At 39.2% G+C, this 14,336-nt stretch overlaps 1 protein-coding gene across 5 annotated transcripts in view; it reads left to right on the forward strand.

Annotated features, from left to right (window-relative positions):
• Ints8 (integrator complex subunit 8) overlaps positions 1 to 14,336 on the forward strand; it is a 56,710-nt gene that overhangs the window by 23,154 nt on the left and 19,220 nt on the right. For all 5 annotated transcript variants that reach the window (XR_015442830.1, XM_087190623.1, XM_087190622.1 and 2 more), the window contains 5 exons: positions 4,970 to 5,040; positions 5,731 to 5,906; positions 7,700 to 7,833; positions 9,935 to 10,045; positions 13,418 to 13,619. Coding sequence is in view for 4 of the 5 variants with exons in the window: in XM_087190623.1 (XP_087046749.1) it covers positions 4,970 to 5,040; positions 5,731 to 5,906; positions 7,700 to 7,833; positions 9,935 to 10,045; positions 13,418 to 13,619 (694 nt within the window). In the remaining variant the exon portion in view is untranslated. The remainder of the gene's footprint in view (positions 1 to 4,969; positions 5,041 to 5,730; positions 5,907 to 7,699; positions 7,834 to 9,934; positions 10,046 to 13,417; positions 13,620 to 14,336) is intronic.

Genomic DNA, 14,336 nt, shown 5'->3' on the forward strand with positions numbered 1-14,336 from the left:
GCTTCAGGTTTGTGAGTGAGCTCTTCCTCGCCAAGTGCAGTGCCCTCTCCTGCTGTCACCTGGCTTCCTCCCTGTGCCTTTGTTGCCCCTCTTGACTTACTGCTGTGATACGCTGCCTTGTCTTCCCTCAGCGTGTTTCCAGTTTTCCTCCTCCATGTTTCTTGTACCCTCTTAATTGGCTTCTCTTTGGTCCTTCAGTAACTTCTTTTGCTCTCTCTTTAGTGTTGTGTTTACAGAACTTTTGTGCTTGGCTCACTCATCTTCTCGTGCCATTTTTTATTTTCATGTAAAGCTTCAGTCCCCTCCACAGTCCCCTGTTCGCCAGAAACTCTCAAATCCTGTGTCTAGCCTCTCATGTGAGCTGCAGAATCTGTGTTTCTCCTGAATCTCTTTACCTCTATAACAGTTATGATGTAACGGGCATTGAGAGAAGTATATGAAGCACGAATAACACCACTGAGTTCCAAAAATACAGCATTGCCATTATTCTCGAAGCCCTTCTCAGGCTCTGTACCAAACCCTTATGTCTCCCCTTGAGGGGAAAAAGACTACCCTGTCCTTTGTGATCATCATTTCCTTGTTTACCTAAGTACCCTGAAAACATAGTTTGTGAACCTCACAGAAATGGAATCATACAATATGTATTCTTCATCTTTCACTAAATACTATGCTGTATTTGTGAGACTTATTTAAGTTTTAATATTTTTTTCCCATTAAGTTTATTGATACATTTTAGGTATAAAATACAGTTACCTTCATCATTGGAATCTTGTACCTTTACATGACATATCTTGGCTCTTTATTTTTTCCCCTTCCCCTGCCCTCCCTTCACCCCCTCCTCCCTTCCCTACTTACAAAGACTGTTTCCATTTTTTTCCTTTTCTCATATTTTTTCCTTTTCCCTTCTTTCCTTTCCCCACCCCTCCCACTTCCCCTACTCCTTTAGAACTTTTCTTCCTATTACACAGTATCAATTATACATTTTAAAAAAATTATAATATCAAGATTTAGAGGACATTACCACAGATTTTACAGAATTTAAAAGGATATAGAAAGCATATTACAAAAATCTTTTTTGAAATAAATTTGACAACTTCTAAGAAGTACCTTGGAAGACAAAGTAATGAAACTGACTCTGGAAGAAATATAAAATTGGAATAGCACCTATTAAAAAAAGTATATTCCTACTTTGAAAACCTACCTATATGACAACAGGCTCATGTACATTTTAACAGATAAATTATATCAAACATTTAAAGTAGAAAAAAGGAACACGTCTCCCCTCATTTTAGGAAATCAACATTGTGCTAATCCTAAAACTGGATAAAGATAATAGAAAAAACTGTGAACATAGATAAAAATTTGTTTAACAAAACAAACTCTTAGAAATCAGATCTGGCAGTATGTAGAAAGTGGTTTTATTGTAGGGATGGCAGTGTTGGTTCAGCATTGGAAGATCCACCCCCATAAGTCATCATTTAAACAGAGGAAAGGAAAAAGCCATATGATCTTGTCAGTAGTTGCAGAAAAATATTGGACTAAATTCTACAGCTGTTCATGGTAAAAGCTATGAGGAGACTAGAAGTAGAACAGATCCTTCTCAACAGATCAAAGACACGTACTCTATACTTCCAGCAAAAATACCTTATATGAATGGAGAAGATACAATACTTTCTCCCTAAGGTGGGGAACAAGGGCAGATATGCCTACTCTTCATCTCTTCATTAAACTTTGAAACATAGGCCCAAACCAAAATAGTCTAGCAATAAAAAGACACCGTTAACCTACAGTTGGCAAGGTAGAAGTAAAATCTGTATGTGTAGATGAAATGATCATCTACAGAAAAAAACCTAAGAAATCTCTAGGAGCCCCTAGAACTTGTATTTGAATTTAGCAGGATTAGAAAACACAAGGTGTATATAAAAATTCAGGTCTATGTATACTTGCTATAAATGAAGAATTGGATATTGAAATTTAAAAGTTATGTAGGAGTACAAAGGACCTAGAAAAGTAAAAAGAAAAGAAAACAATGTTGGAAGACATTCATTACCTAATTTTAAGACTTCCTTTAAAGCTGCAGTAATCATGGCAATGTTGGTGTAAGGAAGGACATACAGATCATTGGAATAAAACAGAGAATCTAGAAACAGAACCACACATATATGATCATTGAGTTTTGAAAGATTATTTAACATTAACATTTTATAGAACAAACAATTCAAGAGCAGAGGAAAAGATAGTGTTTTCAGTAAATGGCACTAGAACACCTGGTGTCTATATGTAAAAAAATTAACCTCAACCCTTTATTTCCATACATAAAAATAACTTGAAAGGATCTATGAACCTAAATATGAAAGACTTAAACTATAAAACTTTAAGAAGAAATTATAAGGGAAAATGTTTATGAATTTAGGGTAGGCAAGAATTTCCTAGGATATAAAAAACATGATGTAGGGCTGGGGATTTACCTCAGTGGTTTCACTGCCTGTTGTGCAAGCGCAAGGACCAGAGTTCAATCCCTGGTACCAAAAATAAAAAATAAATATAAAAGACATAAGAAGATGATAAATACCCAGTACAGCACAAGGCAAGGTGTGCAACACTAGAATTACAAAAATACTAAGCAGTATAATAACAAGATCGTATCATACACTCATTAGGGAGATGAAGTTAAAAGTTTTAAAAGAACAAATGTCAGCTTAGGTGTGAATCAGTTAGAACTTACTAATACTGCTAATGTGAATGTAAAATGATAAAGCCATTTTGGAAAACAATATAGAAATTTCTTGTATTACTGTTAAGAACCAACAATCCTGTTCTTAAGTTTTTACTTAGGAATGAAAATGCATGCTCACAATAGATTTGTACATACAAGTTGATTATCCCTTATTTGAAATTCTTGGAACCAGTGTTTCAGATTTTCATTTGAAATCCACTTGATCTCCAAAAAGGATAGCTACTCTTGCTTTTTTTTTGGGTTCCTGTTGCATGGAGTATTGTTTTCCACCCTTTAACTTTCAGTCTATGAGTTTCTTTTTGAATTAAGTGTGTTTCTTGTATGCAGCATATTGTTGGATCTTGCTTCTTGACCCATTCTGCCAATGTATTTCTTTTTCTTTCTTATTTTTTTGGTACCGGGGATTGAACTCGGGTCCTTGCACTTGCAAGGCAGGTGAGTTAAATCCCCGGCCCAGTGTATTTCTTTTGATTGGTGAGTTGAGACCATTAACATTGGTGTTATAACTGATACATTTTAAAAGACTTACCATTGTCAAGACTTTTTCTGTTTGTTGGATTCTCCCCCTTTGTGTTTAATTTGTCACACCCAGTGGATTCATCCTGCTGGACTTCTGGGGTTGTGATCCTCATTGTCTTTTCCTAGGGTATTGTCTAAAATTTGTTGGAGTGCTGGTTTGGTATTCATGAAGTTCCTGAGGTGCTCTTTATCATGAAAGTATCGTATATTCCCATCAATTTTGAAAGATAGTTTTGCAGGGTACATCAATCTGGGTTGAAGGCTGTTTTCCTTTAGGGCTTGAACTACATCACTCCAAGCTCTTCTTGCCTTGAGGGTTTGCATTGAGAAGTCTGCTGTGATGCTGATGGGCTTTCCTTTATATGTGATTTATTTCTTTTCTCTAACTGCTTGTATAATTTTGTTCTTCTGTTGAGTTTCTGGAATCTGAACAATTATATGCCTATGTGTAGTTTTTTTTGATCATGACTACTTGGAGTCCTATATACCTCCCTTATCTGTATGTCAAGTCCTTTTCCCTCCTTGGGAAGTTTTCTGCCATCACTTCTGTGAACAGTTTTTTTATGTCATCTACACTCTCTCCTTTTTCTTCATTGACTCTGATCAGTCTTATGTTATTCTTCTTTGCATTGTCTAGCAGCTGCTGGATTGATTTCTTGTGGTCCTTTACTATTTTATAGAAATTTTTTTCTGGTCACTAATTTCAGTCTTATCTTCTATATCTGAAATTCTGTCCTCACATTGGCTCATCCTGCTGTGTAAACTCTCAATGGAGTTTTTTGTTTGTTTGTTTGTTTGTTTGTTTTTTGGTATTGGGGATCGAACTTGGGTCCTTAACACTTGCGAGGCAGGCGGCAGAACCACTGAGTTAAATCCCTGGCTCTAAATGGAGTTTTTAATCTCCTGGAAATCTGTTTGTATCTGTTTTATGGATTCCCTTTGTTTCCTATGTTGAGATTCCATCATATTTCTTAGGTCCTCTATTTTTTTTATCCGTGTCCTCTCTAGATTTATTAATCATGCCTTGCACTATGGGCACAATCTTTGATGTTATCTGAGAAATTATTTCTGATTTCATTTTTTCCAGATCCTCTTTTGTTGCCAGTTCAGGAAGTGTAGGTGGTTGAGTATCAGAGTGTTCCATCTCGTTTCCCTTTGGGGTTGCTTTAGGTGATCTGGTAGTCTGGTTTCGAGACTTGTTTACGTGTCTTCTCATTCTGACAGGTGTGTGTGGGGGTGTTGCTGGCGCCCGTGTGGCTCACCCCCTGTGCACTGAGGGTGTTGGTACGGCATCCGGGAAGCCTCCTGCTGGGCCCTGGGAGTGGCTCACCTCCTGTGGGCTGGTGGAGGGGGTGGTATGGCAGCCCGGAAACCAAGTTTTAATTTTTTTTTTTTTTTGGGTACTGAGGATCGAATTCGGATCCTTGGGCTTATGCAGCAGGCAGCGAAACCACTGAGCTAAATCCCAGGCCCTTCTATTCCCTTTTTCTAATGGATGCTTCTTGGTCTTCACCATATCTTTTTCTTTGGTACTGGAAATCGAACTCGGAACCTTGCGCTTCTTGGCCTTATCTGTTAAGTTACTTAACTAAATCTATGATTAATATATGGTTGAAATAGTAAAAGTCAGTTGTTTTTAAGTTAAAAGTTTCAAATTATGATCTTCATTTTTTAAAGTAACCATATCCAAATGAAAATTACTCAATTTTCTAGGTATGTTCAAGATCAGTAAATTTAGAAAAAACTTCAGATTCTTTGAAAGGAAACATGGCTGCTTTTCTAAGGTAAGTACCTTTCTTTTCTTTTTGTAAACTTGGAACTCTTGGAAATAAAGAGGTGAGTTCCAGGTCAGCCTGAGAAAAGTATCTTTTATTAGCTGTCTCTTTTGTATTTGTCCTGTATATCTTATACCCAGAGAGTAACTTATATTTGAAAAACCAGTTAAGGTTAAGTTCAAATTTATATAGCCATGTGAAACATTAGAATTATGCAGTTACTTTTATTTTGTATATTGTATCATTCACATTAGAATTTGAAATAATACCCAAAGGAAATTTTATTTACTTGTTTGTTTATTTATTTATTTTTGTTGTACTGGGGGTTGGGATCAAACTCAGGACCTTGCAGTTTTGCGGCAGGTGCAGTGCCACTGAGCTAAATCCCTGGCCCTATTTATTTATTTTTTGAAACAGGGTCTTGCCATGTTCAGGCTGGCCTTGAACTCACTATGTAGCCCAGTCTATCCTCAAACTTGAGACAATCCTCCTGCCCTCAGCTTCCCATGGGCTGGGATTACAGGCATGAGCCACCACACCCAGCCAAAGGAAATTTTAAAATCTATTTTAAGATATTGTTACATAATTTATGAAATGGTCGCTTTTAAAATGGATTATTAATAAAAATTGGTTGACATGATTGTTTTTCCAAAGGTAAATTGTCACTTTTTGTATTATAATGTTTTCTTACTGATCTAGGAATGTATGTCTGGGGTTGGAAGATCTGCAATATGTTTTCATGATTTCTTCACATGAGCTTTTCATTACATTGTTGAAAGATGAAGAGCGAAAGCTGCTTGTTGACCAGATGAGGAAGAGATCACCTAGGATAAACCTGTGCATTAACCCTGTAACTTCATTTTATGATATCCCAGGTCAGCTCTCTATGCCACTAGCCAAGCAAGCTCTTGGCCATTTTGTCCTTGCATTGAAACTAACATGAGGGCTTTCCTCCTGTTTCCTTCAGTTTATACTTGTGTCATTAATTAATAGAAATGTTTGTGTCTGCTGTAATCAGGGTTCTGTATGAGGAGTTAGATGCTAGTACTCTGCTGAACCTATGGCTAATGAAGATTTAGGCATAAATACATAAAAGACTAGCTAGGAAATAGATGAAGGTAAACATACTGCTAATATGTTCTTGGAGGTAAAAACAAGAAGAGGGAGGTGAGTGGTAAGGGATGCTGGGATCCAGCAAAGTATGTACTTCTTGCCTTTCAGGCTATATTGTGTTGCTGTTACCTGCTAGCTAAGTATTTTGCTTTGGCATTATCGACATTTTTACTTGCAGGGGATTATACTCAGGGCTTCACAGATGTGGGGAAGGCACCCTACCAGGGGCAATACCCACAGCTTCTCCATTTTTGTTATTTATTTGATAATTTTCTCCCATTTTTGCCCTCTTTCGTCAGTATAATTAGAAATACAGTGCTGCTTATTAGCAAGAAACATATACTTCAAAACAGTGTAGGTGAGGCAGAGATTTCAGTTGGTTTAACAAAAGCAGAATTTTAGTTGCTTTGTCACTAGGTTTAAGGTTGTTTTTTTTTTTTGTACTGGGGATCGAACTCGGGTCCTTGCACTTGCGCAGCAGGCGGTGAAACCACTGAGCTAAATCTCCGGCCCAAAGGTTTAAACTGTTTGAATGTATAGGTGTAAAGGAAGAAATAATGTTAACTCACACAAAGTGCCAGAAATGGGTTATTGAAAAATGTCTGATAGCTCAGCTGTAATTGGGGATCTTAATGGTCGTTTGTGGTTCTCTGGGAAGGTAATGCCTCTTCCTCTCCCCTCAAAAAACCACATCTTTAATATTTTTATCACATCTTCAGTATTTATTAATCAAAGTTTACTTTCTTTGGGGCTGGGGACTTAGCTCAGTGGTTCTGGCGCCTGCCTTGAAAGCACAAGGTCCCAAGTTCAATCCCCGGTACCAAAAAACCCCAAAAACACACAAAGTTTACTTTCCTTTTCGTTCTCTGGGTATTGAACTCAGGGCCTTTGCACTGAGCTGCATTCCAAGGTCCTCTTTTAAATCTTGTGACAGTGTCTTGTTAAATTACTAAGCTACCTAAGCTGGGCTTGAACTTTCCATCCTCTTGCCTCAGCCTCCCAGAGTACTTGGGATTACAGGTGTGTACTGACATGCCCTGCTTAAAATTTACATTTTAGGTATGAATCATTACTATATATTGTTCAAAAGTAGGAATCTTTTGTACATGAGTTCTTTACATGTATCCCACGTACTCTTTCCATGAACCAATTATTGACTTTTAATCCTTTTATGCCTAGTGTTCCATTTTTGGGACAGCTCATAACAGTGGAACATGATAAAAGTTTTTCTCTTGGAATTCTTGTTCTTTCAATTTTTCTGGGTAACATATGAATATTATGCACAAACAGAAAGCTTGCAACCTTTGGCATAAATAGATTCACTTACCATCTGCAGATCTGATACAATTGTGATAGGTTTTTTGTATGAGGATTTACATTATGTTAAATGAGCCCATTCTCAAGATAATTACTGCTTCTACCTTATAATACTTAAAGGAACAGTTTCAGTTGTCATTTTCATATTTATAGGTTTACATTTATCTTCAAATTAAACCGTTACTGAAATAAATTATTAAATCATTATTGAAATAAACTCTTTTCCATTCTTTCTCAGCCTCAGCAAGTGTCAACATCGGCCAGTTGGAACATCAGCTTATACTGTCAGTAGATCCCTGGAGGATTCGACAGATTTTAATTGAGTTACACGGTATGACTTCAGAGCGTCAGTTTTGGACAGTGTCTAATAAGGTGAGAAATCCTCTATTAAGACAAGTATAAATTACTTTGGTTTTTTTTTAATTGCCTTAGTTTTCTAGTATGATTTGGAAGAAGAGCTGCTCTCTGTCCTTTTTGAGAATAAGGTTTTCCTTTTCAGGCCTTCACATGACCGTAATTGTACTTTGTTTTTTTTTTTTTTTTTTTGTCTTTGATACCGGGGATTGAACTGGGGACTTTGCGCTTGCGAGGCAGGCAGTGGCACCACCGAGCTAAATCCCCAGCCCTGTAATTGTACTTTTTTGTTGTTGTTGTTGTTTGGTACTACAGGGGATCAAACTCGGGACCTTATGCTTTTGAGGCAGGTGGCAGAACCACTGAGCTAAATCCCCGGCCCTATAATTGTACTTTTAACATACATTGACAGAAAAAATAGGAAATGTCCAAAGAGAGAAAAGATACTATTAAATTGATAACATCTTAGATGTTATTGTGAAAGCATCTGTGTGCATTTCTCATACAGCTGTAAACATGTGTAAAGTGTATTGTTGATACGGTCATTAACAGTTACCCTGTGTTGTTTAGTGTATCCTTCCACCCCCACAGTGAGGTTTCAACCCAGGGCCACCTCATGCCAGGCATGAATTCTACCACTGAGCTGTATGTACTTCTGGCCCTGGTTTTTTTGGGGTTTTTTTTGGTACTGGGGATTGAACTTGGGACCTTATGCTTATGAGGCAGTGGCACCACTGAGGTAAATCCCCGGCCCCACTATTTTTGGTTTTAATAGTTTTGAAATTGAAAGCCTAGGGCTGGGGATTTAGTTCAGTGGTGCTGCGGGGTGTCTTGTAAGCGTCTTACGAGCACAAGGTCCTGAGTTCAATCCCTGGTACAAAAAAAGAAAAAAAAAAAAGAAATTGAAAGCCTATACCTTAAAACATGTTTACTGAAAACTTCTTTATAGAACATTTTTGGCTTTAAATGTTCTTTCTTTTTTTTGGTACTGGGATCAAACTTAGGACCTTGTGCTTACAAGGCAGGCAGCAGCACCACTGAACTAAATCCCTGGCCCCAAAATGTTCTTTTAAAACCCCCCACATAAATAAAATTTATTTATGAGGTTATCTATTTAAAATTTTACTGCATGGAAAGTACACATAAAACCGTAGCTTGCTTTATTTATTTATTATTTCTTTGGGTGATTTGAGACAGGATCTTGCTTTGGAGTTCAGGCTGGCCTTGCACTCACTGTGTAGCCTAGGCTGGCCTGGAGCTCTTGGTGGTCTTCCTGCCTCAGCCTCCTTCCCAAGTGCTGGGATTATAGGCATGCAGCACCATGCCCAGTTTGAAAATAGCTTTTAAAGCACCGTTGCAATAGGTTGTAACTTAGAAGTAAAAAAATAATCTTCACAGAAGAAATTTAAAGGACCATGGCAGCACTAACAAATTGCATATTCTTCCCCTGCTGAAAGTGTAATGGAAAAGCAGCCAGAAATTCATTTATAACCTATACATACAGTACAAGTACAGTGAAATGAAAAATTGTAAGCCATAATTGGTCCTCTTTAGTATTGATTCTATTTATTGGCATTACTTTTGAAGGTGAAGAAGTACAGTAGACCATAATAATTAAAAGAGGCAATTCTGGAACCAACTGGCTGTTTAAGTTTGAATCCTATCTTTGGACTTACAAGCTACATAATCTCGGACAGTTTGCTTCTCTGTGCCTCAGTTTTCTCATTTGTAAAATGGGGATGATAAGGGCCAGGGATTTAGCTCAGTGGTGCTGTCACCTGGCTCGACAGCATAAGGTCCTGAGCTCGATACCAAAAAACAAAATGGGGATGATAGTACCTGTTGCATAGCATTGTTGTGAGGCTCACATGAGTTAAAACATAAAGCCCCTAGTTTTTGTTTTCCTCCTATCCATTATCCTTTAGAAAATTTTAATCCATTTAGTTATTGTTCATTATAATGAAAACGTTCATTTTGATTCACGTGTCATTATATCTGTCATTTTCTCTTCATTTGGAAAATGACGTATGAATGGTTTTTAATGTGTTGACGATTACTGAAAGATTCTCTTGTAGAACTGGCTTCTCTGTATGTGTGTATGTATTTTTGTTTCTTCTAGTGGGAAGTACCTTCTGTGTATAGTGGTGTTATCCTGGGAATTAAGGACAACTTAACAAGAGATTTGGTTTACATTCTCATGGCCAAAGGTTTACACTCCAGTGCTGTTAAGGTGAGTAAAAATGTATACTGACCACTTCTTACGAATATGCTTTGATAATCTTGACAGTCAGGAATCAAAATCTTTTTTTTTCCCCCATCTTAAAATCATAGTTACAGGCCTTAAAAGGATAGGCCTAAAATGCCATTTGAAAAAGGAGGGTTTTAGTTCTTTTTCCTTTGCCCTCTTAATTTTACCAAAATGATCTTGGACATGTGGATACCACTCTGCTTTTTTTTTTGGTACTGAGGATTGAACTCAGGACCTTGTTCTTGCAAGGCAGGTATGGTGCCACTGAGGTAGATCCCTGGCTGCCCACTCTGCTTTTTTAAAAGTTTAGGGCTGGGAATATAGCTCAGTGGTTCCACTGCCTGCTGTGAAAGCGCCATGTCCAGTGTTCGATCCCCGGTACCAAAAAAAAAGTCTAGAAGCCAGGTGAGGTGGCATGTGCTATAGTTGCAGCTGCTCTGAAGGCTGAGGCAGTAGGATTGCTTGAGCCTAGGACAGTGGTGGGGAACCTATGGCACATGTGCTGCTGTGGGCTGCTTACATCATCGAAAGCTGTGCAGGTTTGCCATCACTGGCCTAGGAGTTTAGGGCAAGCTTGGGCAACATCTGTTTAAAACAAAAACAAACCTAGAGAACATGAAAGGTGTTATTTGTGTTCTTTAGGATTCAGTTGTTAAAGCTTGTGTACAAAGATCTTTTTTAAAGCCTCCCTGATTTTACTTTTTTCTTTTTCTTTTTTGGTACTGGGGATCGGACTCAGGACCTTGTGCTTGCGAGGCAGGCGCAGTGCCACTGAGCTAAATCCGCGGCCCACTTTTTTCTTTTTTAAGTACTGAGGATTGAATCCGGAGGTGCTCTGCCACTGAGCTATATCCTCAGCCCTTTTTATTTTTTATTTTGAGAGCTTGTTTGGAGGTTTTATCAGGGGAGCGCAGCTACTCGTGTGCCCTTGACCATGGAAACAGTCCTCCTCTATTGGACATGGTGTTCTCTTTGATGAGCTCTTAGCCTGCCGTATCAGCCAAATGAGCCCTGGCCATCAGTGGGGTGACAGATGTCGCAGCCAGCTCGCCTTCACATCCTGTTTTTTATTTTGAGATGAGGTCTTGGTAAGGTGCCCAGGCTGGCCTCGAATTTGTGAGCCTTCTGTCTCAGCCTCCTGTGTAGCTGAGTTAACAGGTGTGCGCCACCACATTCAGCTTGCAGTTTGTGTTATATAAGAAGTTTGTAGTCTGTTTGGGAAGGAGGTTCGGGGAACTGTTAAATCATATCAGACAGTGTAGTTTTCTCATTCTATAGGAAGACTGCAGATAGCATTTGAAGTTAGAACTCCTGACCTAAAACTAGACTTTAAATTGGTTAGCTAAGTGAAGAGGAAGGTGGAAGATATTAAAGGCAGAAGATGATACCATGAGGAAATGCTCAAAGACAAGGATGATATGAAGGGACTGGAACCAAGTAGTTATGAATAGCTTGTCATTTGTTGTGTGAGGTGAGGCAGGCCTGAATTGTGATGGGGAATCAAGACCCAGTCCGTAAAGACTCCGGTGAGCTTTGTTGGTGTTTCCACGCCAGCAATCTCCTAGCTCAACCCACAACTAGAGGTAGTCGAGAATGTAGACATTGTAGGCTTTTGAGTTTGCTTGCTTTCTTGCTTTTCTTTCCTTCTTTCTTTCTTTCTTTCTTTCATTTTTTTCAAGACAAGGTCTCACTGTATAGTTCAGGTTGGCCTTGAACTCACTATGTAGCCCAGGCTGGCCTGGAACTTCCAGTGATCCTCCTGCCTCAGCCTCTCGAGTGCTGGGATTACAGGCATGCACCACTACGCCACTCTTGAGTTTTCTTTTTGAGATGGGGTCTCACTATATTGCCCAGGCTGCTGTTGGACTCCTGGGGTCAAATTATCCTCTTTCTGAGGAGCTGGGAGCTACTCTTGTGTGCCATTGTGCTGGCTTTGTAGACATAATTTTAAGGGGACCAGAGCAGTTTCTGACTTTGCATCTTCTCTTTGCACTCTTCCCTAACATGGATCTGCCTGAAAATATATACTCCTCATGTCATGTTAGTTCTCCACTCCCATCCTCTTCACAGTTGACCTGTACCTGCCTACTAAAGAAAACAGGCTGGGAGGGAGGTGTACTGTAGCTTTATAGTAAGTTGTGAAACGAAATGGTGTCAATCCTTTGGTTTTCCTATATTTGAAATGTTTTGTAATTTTCATTGTATAAATATTGTATGTATATTGTTACATGTATCCCTAAATTGTATATATGCTTTTAAAAATACAAGATACAGTTATTCAAAAGTCAGTATTTTCACTATACCAGGAATAATATCCTTTGCATTTCCTCAAACTTAAGCTGAAAGTAAAAGAATTTTCCAACTAAAAATTTATATAAGCATTTAAATACTTTTACCTTTTTTCATTTTGGTTTTTTGAGGCAGGGTCTCACTATGTAGTTCAGACTGGCCTTAAGCTCACTGTGTAGCCCAGGCTGGCCTGGAACTCGAAGTGATCCTCCTGCCCCAGCCTCCCAAGTGCTGGGATTACAGGTGTGCACCACCATGCCCAGCTTTACATTACTATTTTAAGCAGGAAGTGAGCAGAGTACCTTTTTTTTTGTACCCGGGATCGAACTTGGGACCTTGCACTTTCGAGGCAGGTGGTGGAATCACTGAGCTAAATTCCCGGCCCAGAGAATCTTTTTTTTTTTTTTTTTTGGTACCAGGGATCAAACTCAGGACCTTGCACTTTTGATGCAGGCTGCGGAACCAAACCACTGAGCTAAGTCCCTGGCCAGAGAATCTTTTGAAGATAGTGCTCTGGACCAGTGATTCTCATGGTCCTACACCAGCAGCATCTGTGACATGTGGAAACTTGTTAGAAATGCAGATTGGTGGTTCCACCTTAGACCTTCTGAACAAGAAACTCTGGAGATGAGACAGAGGATCCTGTTCGTAAGCCCTCCAGGGAATTGTGATTCACGGTAAAGTTGCTCCACACCAAAATGAGCAGTGGAAATACAATTGGAGCCATGTATGTAATTTGTGATATATTAGTAGCCTGCTTTTTAAAAAGCTTTTATTTTTTCAGTGCTAGGTATCAAATCCAGGGGCTCATGCATGCTAGGCAAGCACCTAGTAGCCCACACTTGTACAGGTGCAGCTGAGGTGTTCACCTCAATATATCTAAATTATCATTTCCACGTATGACCGCTTTAGAATTGTGATACTTGGCATTTATTTCTTGTGTGTGTGTTGAGTCTTCCCAATGCAATACTCAGTATTGGATTGAGTATATTATACTCAAGAAGGCACACAGATTTTGATTCTAGAGGGAAAATGACCCCGGCTGTTTCGTTGTTTCTTTTATAGGACTTTCCCCATGCTAAACAGCTGTTTGCTGCTTGTTTGGAGTTGGTAACAGAGTTCTCACCGAAACTTCGTCAGGTCATGCTGAATGAGATGTTGCTTTTGGATATTCACACGCACGAAGCTGGAGTGGGGCAGTCAGGAGAGAGACCTCCTTCCGACCTCATCAGCAGGGTGCGAGGATACCTGGAAATGAGGCTTCCTGGTAAGGCTGGTTCCTAAAGCCCAGGTCAGAAATTCAGCGTTCAAGTAATTCTAAAAAAAAACTTGACTTTTTACTATGTATAAAAGAACATTTATTTGTCTTTTTACCATCTATAAAAAAGTTTTTTTTCTCCTGAAACATAATTTGGCAGTGGAGTTCACTTGAGAACATTGGAGAAAACTATTTATTTCCTAAGATTTCCATTACAAAGTACCACAAACTGAGTGACTTAACAGAAGGTTTTCTCACAGTTCTGGAAGCTGGACCTGTGAAATCAGGTATCTCAGGCCTTGCTCCCTAAGCCTCTAGGGCCAGACCTTACTTGCCTTTTCTTTTTTTTTTGGTACCGGGGATCAAACTCGGGTCCTTGCGCTTGTGCAGCAGGCGGCGAAACCACCTAAATCCCCGGCCCCTTCGTTGCCTTTTCTGAGCTTCTGGAAGCTCCTGGTCATCTCTGGTATTTCCTTGGCTCGTAGCTGCAATGTGGCAGTCTCTGTCTCTATCTTCACACAGCGTTCTGTGTCCCTGCATGTGTATGCACGCTCAGGTGTATGTGTTTCTTCCAGAAAGACACCAGGCATTGGATAAAGGGTCTGCCCTACACCACTGAGACCTCATCTCACTAAGTACCTCTGCAGAGATCTTATTCCTTTTTTCCAAGTAAGGTCACATTCTGAAGTTCCAGGTGCCCGTGAACTTTTGTGCGACTGTTCAACA

This window comes from Heterocephalus glaber, unplaced genomic scaffold (assembly GCF_053883595.1).
Source record: "Heterocephalus glaber isolate CG9 unplaced genomic scaffold, H.glaber_assembly_v1.0 deba00001555, whole genome shotgun sequence".
In the NCBI taxonomy this organism is placed as follows: domain Eukaryota; kingdom Metazoa; phylum Chordata; class Mammalia; order Rodentia; family Bathyergidae; genus Heterocephalus; species Heterocephalus glaber.